General features: G+C 44.1%; 1 protein-coding gene across 5 annotated transcripts in view; it reads left to right on the top strand.

The window, feature by feature from the left end:
• Window positions 1-894: 894 nt before the first annotated feature.
• Window positions 895-10,469, top strand: part of IPPK (inositol-pentakisphosphate 2-kinase) — a 94,505-nt gene continuing 84,930 nt past the window's right edge. For 2 of the 5 annotated variants that reach the window (XM_027817955.3, XM_037903528.2), the window contains exon 1: window positions 954-1,274. Coding sequence is in view for 1 of the 5 variants with exons in the window: in XM_007055587.4 (XP_007055649.2) it covers window positions 1,194-1,274 (81 nt within the window). In the remaining 4 variants the exon portion in view is untranslated. Of the gene's footprint in view, window positions 1,275-10,469 lie in introns of all 5 variants that reach the window. The other 3 variants (XM_037903529.2, XM_037903530.2, XM_007055587.4) reach the window with 2 other exon arrangements.

The following is a 10,469-nucleotide window of genomic DNA, read 5'->3' as shown; positions in this document are numbered from 1 at the left end:
TTCGTGAGTGATAACACTAGAAAGCTTTACCCTGACAGAGCTGTGTTTCACCACTGTAGGAATAAGGACAGCTCACACGTTAGGAGTAGCCTTTCCTACACTGGTTTCAGAGTAGCAGCTGTGTTAGTCTGTATTCGCAAAAAGAAAAGGAGTACTAGTGGCACCTTAGAGACTAACCTATTTATTTGAGCATAAGCTTTCGTGAGCCACAGCTCACTTCATTGGATGCATACTGTGGCTGTAGCTCACGAAAGCTTATGCTCAAATAAATTGGTTAGTCTCTAAGGTGCCACAAGTACTCCTTTTCTTTCCTACACTGCGCTTCAGGGTGGTACATTTAATATTACACAGCCGTAGTCCTTGCTCCAATTAAGAACAGTCAATGTTCTTTGTGACTCATTGAACAAACGGAAGTGCAGAGGAGCCCACTTCGAAGCTTATGGAGCACCTTGCAAAATGTGTCCATCCCTTTACACTGTGATCCAGAGGAGATCACCCTGGGGGGTGTGGGGTAGCCCGGACAACGTGCCCCTCCTAGACCTGCAGGGAACTCCATACCCTTGAGAATAGGGGCTCCCATGGACTGACCCCCTCCTCCCCACGTCACCCAGGAAGTGCCCATTCTGCTCGGACAGTCCGAGCTGCGGGGGTGGCTGTGTTAAAGCGTTCCCCAGAGCCCAACGCTCCCATTTCATTGTAGACCGCTCCCCCCGCTCACTTGCCCATGCCCATGTTCTGAACCCCATCCCCAGACTCACGAGGGATGACAAATAGGGGCCCGCCTCTGCCCCCACTAAAGATGGCGGACAAAACAGACCAGCCCTATCTATCGAACCCCTCCCTGCCCTCCGTGAAGGTGGAAGGACTTCGTTCCGCAAGCCCAGCCCCTGCCCCAATCAAAGATGGCGGCTGGCGGGGCTGACCAAACCCAAGATGGCTGCCCGCCAATCACGAGCCTCTGGGCGGCCGGCTCAGCCTCGGGTTGCGTGAGCTCCGGCCACCCCGTAACCTCGCCGGCGGAGGGCGGGACTTCCTGCGGGAACCGGGCTGCCTGCGGGGGCTGTGGGAGAGCGTGAACACCAGATGGCTGATTCGTGAGCGTTCGCGCAGAAGACCCACGGGGCCGGCGGCAGCGGGACTGAGACCTGCCGTCGCCCGACGGGGACCGAGTCGGGGGGCAGCCCGGGCGGGGGATGGACGCAGAGAAGATGGATGAGAATGAATGGAAATACCACGGGGAAGGGAACAAGAGCCTCGTCGTCTCCCACAGCCAGGTACGGGGAGCCGGAACCCTTCCCCCGCGCGGGGGGCCTGGCCCAGGCTCGCGTTCCGCGCGGGGCTGGTAACGGCCGCCGGGGGGGGCGCGGCTTGGGCCGCTTCGCTGTCGCTGCTGCGCAGGAGCTGCTCCGAGCCCCTCCGACGGGCCAGGGGTCGGAGGGCACAGGTCAGAGGCCATGGCCCCACTGTTTAAAGGGATTTCTCCTCAGAGGGCGGGGAAGCCGGGGGTGGGCTCCAGGGAAGTCCCACGGCCTGCCGCCCCGTGTGGAGCGGAGCAGTGGCGCTTACGAGGGTGTTTGTGGGGGTAATGTCCCCCATTGAGAGAGATGCAGGATGGCGGCGGGAGTAAAGTCCTAGGGAAACTACTCTCCGCACCTTCACCTGGAGAGAGGCAGCAAGAGTTGGGGGCTTCAGGGAATTTTACCCCTTTCCGTAGTGGGAGGCGGAGGTTTGTGTGGAAGGGGTGACTACAGGGAAATTGCATCCCTTCCCAATACACTTATCTGGGAAGGGGAGCTGTGGGATGAAATCCTCGGACAAGTCTCCCCTGCTGCCTCTCTTTCTCCCACAGATGTAGAGAACTAGGATTACTTTTGAAAAGTGATTTATTCCTTTGTTCTCATTCATGCCTTTAAAATATTCCAAATTTTTCCTCACACAACCTCCCCTCCCCAGCTGGAAGGGAAGGAGACTTTGCCTGGTGCTTTTTCTCATTTCCTATACAGGTAGTTTTCCATTCTAATAATGTATCTAGGATTCCATTTCCTGGTTTTCTTCCCCCGGGTGGGGTGTGGTATGGAGTGAAACTGCCACAACTATGGAAGGGGCTAGCACAGATTGTTTACCTGGCATTTAAACCTGCTGCCTTCCTTAAAGTCTGCACCCCCTTTTAAGGGGAAAGGGACCTGATGGGTAGTCATTTACTATGTTTTTGAGGGGAGATGTGGGAAAAGCACCACGGAAAGTTTGTTACCTTACACTGTGGGTGAGGGAGGGAGGAGAAGGAATAAAGATGTGGAAAAACATTTTAAGGGATGAAGGAGGAACGCTAGTAATATCTTCCCCTGTCCTTCCCCCCCCACCGCACTAGAGAGAGAGATTGAATTTGTGGCTAAGACAATGAACTGGGATTAACGAGATTTGGGTTCTGCTTTTGACTCTGTCATAGACTTCCTCTGTGAATACAGGCGTGTCATTTAATCTCTGTGCCTCCATTTTCCATCTGTAAAAAGGGAATAAATCCATACCTCATTGGGGAATTTTGAGACTAAATTCATTAACCTTATATGCTCAGATGCTGGCGATGAATGTACTAGAAAATCTTATAAATACCTATGTGTATTCTGTACTGGATTAAAAAGGTGTGCAGTCATTTTACTGCTGCCAGGATATTATTACTCTTCTTCACTTCTCTTTTGCTGTGCATTTTCATTTATTACAATTATTAGGCATCACAACTTTATACATGCTTTTAAGACAAGTATATATATGGTTCTGGCAAGGTTTCTGTAGCCTTGTATGCTATTTCATTTGTAGCCTTGTATGCTAATTCCAGCATGGATATAAGTGACTTATTTTCCAAGATCTCTTATCTTCTGATACTGTTCATAGATTTAAAACAACCTTTTTTACTATTGGTGAGGCAGAGTAGATCAAAGACAGGAGGCATTTGTGTAAGCATTTATGGTTTGAGTTGATAGTCCTTAAAACTTGCTCCACCCATATTTTTACTGGTTCAGGACTGAATATATCAGGTTCTAAACTTCAGACCGGTGCAATTGCTTTTCCCCTTGTAATGTATTAATCAATTTAGCTAATGAGAATTCAGAACCATACGTAAAAATGTGCTAAGGCTATTACGGCACCTATTTTTATTTTAGCTTGGAGACTTTTCTACTTTCTTCTGCCCCTTACGTTGAAAATTTTCATAAGTTACTGTGAGAGAGTTGAATATAGATTTGCTCCCTATTTACAATGTTATGGGTTTTTTTGTGTGCATTTCTTCAAGGTGCAATTTTAAAAAATACCAAACCCAGCATTCAGTAGTTGGATGGTGGGAATCTCAGAAACAGTGCTCCATTTTATTTAAGGGATTACTTATTCCAGGGACATGATGCATTTTAAACATGTAGAAAGTGTAGAATCCTACCTTAAATTCCATGTAACTGTCAAATCTCTTTTCAACACCACAAAAAAAGTTTGCGATGTTTGCAGTGCAAATGGGAGGATGCGTGTTGTTGCTCCGGTACAAACAGCATCAAGCCAATGAATCTTGCTTCTTAATACTTCTAGGTTTGTGGGTCACTTATGAACTATTTTAATTAAAAAAGTTAGAACATATAAAATACTGTTTAAATACTAGCTTAGTTTTGTTGTTGATAATCACTAGTCATATGTGCTATTGTCATTCTAATGGTCTGCTGTCAATCAGCCTAGGTGTGTGCTTATGGAACAGTTGCATACGCAAAGTAGTGACTAAAGTTTTGTTCAGCCCAAGCATGTCACACTTTCTTGTATCTCAGTTGTGCAACAATTGTATCTATTCTTAAATGCAGTTCTTGCTTCACAGTGGGTGATATGTGAATTAACCTAACTTGAGGCTGAAATGCTGCGAAAAAGTCCTTGTCTCTTAAACTTTTGAAACCTGAATGTAGCACAGGAGACATCTGGCTTGGAATCATTGTTTGGTTGCCCTAGAATAGGGGTGGCCAACCTGTGGCTCCGGAGCCACATGCGGCTCTTCAGAAGTTGATATGCGGCTCATTGTATAGGTACTGACTCCGGGGCTGGAGCTGCAGGCACCAACTTTCCAATGTGTCGGGGGGTGCTCACTGCTCAACCCCTGGTTCTGCCACAGGCCCTGCCCCCACTCCACCCCTTCCTACCCCCTCCCCTGAGCCTGCAGTGCCCTCCCTCCTCTCCCCAGAGCTTCCTGCATGCCATGAAACAGCTGACTGGGAGGTGCGGGGAGGGAGTGGGGAGGTGCTGATCTGTGGGGCTGCCGGCGGGTGGGAGGAGAGGGGGAGCTGATGGGGGGCTGCTGATATATTACTGTGGCTCTTTGGCAATGTACATTGGTAAATTCTGGCTCCTTCTCAGGCTCAGGTTGGCCACCCCTGCCCTAGAATACTTGTGACACATCACTCATTCATAAGCAAGATTGCTTCTACTGGTATGTGCACGCTTGCACTGTTTGGATTAGACTTGCTTAAGGCAAGCGTAATCACACTATGGTCCTCTCCTGTGCAGTGCCAGTGCAGGTAGGAATTGAAGGTATAGAAGGCCCTTCAGTGTGAATAGTCGCTTTATTACTGTCTCACATTTCACCAGTCACTCCTTAGGTAGTCCATCTAGTATCTTTCCTGGTGGTCCTTGGAAATTTCCCATAAGCTACTGGTTCAGAGCACTGTGCTGTGAACTGTGGAATACGTACCTAGAAGGCAATGCAACTGCAACTACACGGTGCAACACAAATGTGGATGTCGAGAAACATTTCATCAGAAAGAGCAGGGTTAGTGTGGGTACCTTGCACCATTGATATCCACACTGGTGCTGACCCATCAGTTCACTTGTCCTATGGTTTGGAGCTTTAGAGTAAACAGGGCCTTATCAAACCTGTTTTTCTTCCTCACTCCCCCAGTTAAGCCAGGAGAATCAGATTTGCAAGCAATTGCTGTAATAAAGGTTTTCTACATAGGAGAAAGATCTCCTTTTTGTGAGCCATAGACTTCTATCAAGTGGGGGTGGTGTCTCACTTGTCAGAAGGGAGCTGCACATCTTTTGTGTAGATTTGCATTTTTAACCAGTGTTTACCAGCAGAGATTCCTACATTAAAATTGAGAGAGCAATTTTCTAAATTAGGCAATCTTCTTTAGGTATTCTGTATTTCAAACAGGGCTTGAAATAAAGAGTGTTTTATATTTCTGCTGTAAAGAGAGAACTAATGAATTCCCTTTCTTTCCCTCAGTATATAATCTAGTATGTATGCTTTTCCTTTGGTTTATTGGAACTGATGACTTCTGTTCATGTTTTTTTTTTTTTTTTGGTATATAGGTATACTCTAGTAACCTAATGTTTTGTTAAAATATAATTGTAAACAATTGGTTTGTGTTTCAAGGCACATGATGATTTGGAGTGGTCCAGAAAAAGAGGGATTTCTCTTATTAGCATGTTTTTGTGGGGCTTAATAGACCAAAGGAGTAATTATTTTGGGAATCGGGGAGAAACAGGATTTTTAAGTCCTGACATGCTTTGATCAGTGTGTCTTTGATACCACAATGATAGATGTATAGTATGCAAAAAAAATACTTTGCCTTCAGTGTGGGGAAATCTTTGTTTTTTTTTGTTCTGTGCTTATCTTGAAATCTCTTTCCCTTCAGAGGAAAATATGCTTATGCTCTCTGAGGGCTTGTGTTGAGTTACATAGAAAAAGTAGTTGCATGACAATATTTACATGTGAAATATATAATACTGTCGTCAAAATATTTTATTAATTTAGGAGTTAAATGTCTTTACTGAGTGAATTGGACTTTTTGTCACTTTCATAATAAATGTATACTCACTGGGACTGTCATTGTTGCTACTGGAGGTTGTGCTACCCTCAGGATCATGTATTTAGAGTAGTGGGCTTTTTGCTGTATCTTTGGGCTAGTCTACGCTGGTAATGCTAAAGCGCTGCTGTGGCAGTGCTTTAAAGTGCCTTGTGTGGTCGCAGTGCTCTTACAACAACAACAACAACAAAACAAAAAAAACCCACCTCCACGAGGGGCGTAGCTCCCAGCGTTGGTGCACTGTCTACACTGGTGCTTTACAGCGCTAAAACTTGCTGCGCTCGGGGGTGTTTTTTCACACCCCTGAGCCAGAAAGTTGCAGTGCTGTAAATTGTCAGTGTAGACAAGCCCTAAGTTAGCTAGACAGCTTAGTGTAATTTATGAATTAGATACAGCCTTTGCAGTTCTGTTTCCCATTTTTGGAGCACAGGGAATAATACTATTTTATTAATTGCTGTCTCACTGAGAAACTTAATTTGCAGATTTTTGTGGCATTTGGGGTGTTAAATTGTGTGTGGCTAGGAAGAACCTAAATGTCTAGGTTCTGACACTCTGTGCCAACAGCATTGTTTCACTGTATAATGTGGAGCTGGCCATTCTACAAGTGTGAGTAAAACATTACCCACAGAATTTAACAATGGGATTTAATGCCTTTAAGACTTCAGGTCTCGGCATACAATATTCCATCATGTTCAGAGCAAATTTACAACGTGGAGCATTGTATGCTGGAACTTGTCTTTATGTGGCATATGTGATTCCATTTTCATGAGAATTTGGAGCAGCCCTCTGGTTCATGTCCATTCATTAATGAAGCCCTCAGATGGACAAAGTCTGCTTATGTCTGAGTTAGAACACTTGTCACAAATGCAAAATAATAAAATAGCAGATGCTATTAGGCATTTTTCTGTTGGCTTGAAAATCCTGGGGCCTCTCTTCGGGGCTTTGAATGTAATGTCAGTAAAGGTGGAATTCTGAGATTTAAGAGAAATGGTAACAAATGTAACGTGATGCCTATGGCAGGTTGGTGCTCTTGTTAGTTTTTCCTTCAGCCAGTATTGATGCTTTACTAATATTAATGTTCATGGTAATGCTGTTAGTTGAAGTTACAGGGTTTTGTGTGTTTGGTGGGGGTTGTAATACAGTATCATTAGTACTAATTGTTTGAAAAATGTTTGTATGCTAACATTTGGTCCTAGCAGTAGGGGAAGAACGGGAGAATTAGCTCAGGTTGCATACATGCTATTCCAAAAGCGCTTTAGAGCAGTGGCTCTCAATCTTTCCAGACTACTGTCAAAGTCAGGGGACTTTGTCTTGTGTACCCCAAGCTTCACCTAATTTAAAAACTACTTACTTTCAAAATCAGACATAAAAATACAGACATATCACAGCACACTATTACTGGAAAAACTGCTTGCTTTCTCATTTTACCGTAGAATTATAAAATAAATTGATTAGAATATAAATATTGTCCTTATATTTCAGTGTATAGTTTATAGAACAGTATAAACAAGTCATTGTCTGTATGGCGTTTTAGTTTGTACTGACTTCACTAGTGCTTTTTATGTAGCCTGTTGTAAAACTAGGCAAATATCTAGATGAGTTGATGTACCTACCTCCTGGAAGACCTCCGCGTACTCCCAGAGTACGTGTATCCGTGAGAACCACTGCTTTAGAGGAGAAAATACCACCGGTGGGTATGATCTGAACTTGTTAGCTTGTTATAAGACTTGCACAAAAACTAGTAATATTATGACTAAAGTCTAAATGACTGATTACTCTGATGCTCATTGAAGTAGCTGCCATGATTTCAAACCAGAATAGTCTTCCTTTGCAAACTGTTAAAAGCATTTATAGACTTAGCATTTCAACAGCTAATGGTACAAGGGCACTTAAGATTTTTCAGATGTGTTAATAATGAAACAATATGAACTTGGTGTGCTTTGTAGGTTGCTGAAACTTGTTTGCTAAACAGTTAAGATGAAGTTATAAATGTATAGTATTGTTGCCTACAGGTTAACAGCAGATTCAATAACTAAATACATATTAACGTCTCTTTTTTGAGAGACTACTATGAAATAACTGACTTGTCAGTTACAGCTATGTTTATTCTTTTGAATGGAGTGTGATGTAGATTCTACATTCAGAAGAATAGATTTGTTTCCTCTGTGTGCCTTTTAAGATCTTTAATTTACCATTTTATAAGACATAACCCAGGAAGATTTTCCAATCCTATCCTGTTCATCCCTGTGCACTTGTGCAGAGGTGTCCTATTTATTAATATCTTGAATTTTTAAAACCTGTTGTTTCCTTATTGGCTTATGGTCTCATTTCTTCTGGTTGCTGTTTTGTTTTTCAGTGCATTACAGCCCTTTGCACTGAGTGTATTTGAGAAAGGAACTAGATCTTAGGGATGCCGTGCTACAAGGCTATTGTTTTTGCTTTGCCAGTTGGCTATTTAATCAAATATGCAGTGAATGCTGTCTGTCTGTTTTCTTTTTCTTTTCTTTTCTTTTTTCGGGGAGAGGCAGTTTAGCTCCTTTTATTTGGTTATTCTTTCAAAAATCTATAAAGCTCTTGCTTCATGGCAGTTTGGAGTTTTCAAAGATGAGTGGAAGACTGAGATTTCCTATGAAAGGAAAAACAAAGTGAACCCCAAATCTTTGAAAATGTATACAGCTCATTTCATAAGTGAAATGACTTCCGAATCTTATGAATATTACTTTAGTATCAATACTTCAAAGAAATAGAATAATTCAAGTCAGACTGCAAGTTTAGCATTTTTTTTTTCCTTGCTGAAGGAGCTGTGTGAAGTAATCTCAGGCTCCTGTGACTACATGTGTACTGAGGCCTAGTCTGTACTACATAGGCTGATGTGAGTTGCCTTGCTTCAGCTGTGTGTGCATGTGTCTACACTCAAAATTTCACTGTGATGTGAGTGCCCTGTTACAGTGATGCAGTAAAACTACCCTCGCTGAGTAGCATAAAGTCATGGTCAACCTACTGAGGCTCACAGTGTGAGTGTAGATACTACATGGCATATGCTGACCCTAACAGTCTTCCAGCGGTTGTCACAATTTTAAACTGCATTGGTCAGGGGTCACAGAGACCGGAAGCTGCTACCTCCCTCCCTCAGAACCTTCTGTGTGGTTTTTGAAGTGCTTTTTTTCCTGATTGCCCACTTTAGCAAGCACACCTGGCAGCTCACCCTGGCTATGTGCAACTGACCAGGCAGGCTCTATGCACTAGATTAGGGGTTGGCAATCTTTCAAAGAAGAGCCATTTTTTTGGTTTTGTCTTTGACCAAAATATTTCAAGAGCCTCATCACACACAAAGCTACTTGTAGAGTTAGAATTTATCAACTAATAATAATTGAATATATTAAAGTTATTGCTGCTCACCAATACTTTTAATGTGACTTCTGCCATTTGAATATAAACAGGAGGGGGCTCTGGGGTTGGTGCAGCGGATTGGGGTGCAGGAGGGGGTGCGGGGTCTGGGAGGGAGTTTGGGTGCAGGAGTGGGTTCTAACCTAGGAAGGGGGTGCAAGGTGCAGGCTCTGGCCAGGAGGTGCTTACCAATGGGAGTTGCAGGGGCTGTGTTTGCGGACGCTGGCAGCACAGAGACCCGCTGCCCCCCGTCCCCAAGGGGCACACAGAAATGTGCCAGCAGCCAGCCGCTTCTGGGAGCCATGTGGGGCCAGAGCCCTGTTGCACCTGGGTAAGCACCTCCTGGCCACAGCCTGCACCTTGCACCCTGTCAAAAAAAATAAAGGGAAGGGTAACCACCTTTCTGTATACAGTGCTATAAAATCCCTCCTGGCCAGAGGCACAACCCTTTCACTTGTAAAGGGTTAAGAAGCTAAGATAACCTTGCTGGCACCTGACCAAAATGACCAATGAGGAGACAAGATACTTTCAAAGCTGGGGGGGGGGACGGGACGACAAAGGGTTTGTCTGTGTGATGCTTTTGCTGGGAACAGGTCAGGAATGCAGACTCAGAACTTCTGTAAAATTAGTAAGTAAGCTAGCTAGAAATGCATTAGATTTCCTTTTGTTTAATGGCTGGTAAAATACGCTGTGCTGAATGGAATGTATATTCCTGTTTTTGTGTCTTTTTGTAACTTAAGGTTTTGCCTAGAGGGATTCTCTGTGTTTTGAATCTGATTACCCTGTAAAGTATTTACCATCCTGATTTTACAGAGGTGATTCTCTTACCTTTTCTTTAATTAAAATTCTTCTTTTAAGAACCTGATTGATTTTTCACTGTTCTTACGATCCAAGGATTTGGGTCTGTGTTCACCTGTACAAATTGGTGAGGATTTTTATCAAGCCTTCCCCAGGAAGGGGGGTGTAGGGCTTGGGGGGATATTTTGGGGGAAGATGTCTCCAAGTGGGCTCTTTCCCTGTTCTTTGTTTAACACGCTTGGTGGTGGCAGCATACGGTTCAAGGACAAGGCAAAGTTTGTACCTTGGGGAAGTTTTAACCTAAGCTGGTAAAAATAAGCTTAGGGGGTCTTTCATGCAGGTCCCCACATCTGTACCCTAGAGTTGAGAGTGGGGAAGGAACCTTGACACACCCCCTCAAAAAATGGCTGCCTGCAAAGGGGCAGCCAAATTGCCGCATGTGACTCCGGAGCTGCA

Source organism: Chelonia mydas, chromosome 7, assembly GCF_015237465.2.
Source record: "Chelonia mydas isolate rCheMyd1 chromosome 7, rCheMyd1.pri.v2, whole genome shotgun sequence".
In the NCBI taxonomy this organism is placed as follows: domain Eukaryota; kingdom Metazoa; phylum Chordata; order Testudines; family Cheloniidae; genus Chelonia; species Chelonia mydas.
Note: the sequence above shows the minus strand (reverse complement) of the source record. Positions and strands in the feature narration are given on the sequence as shown.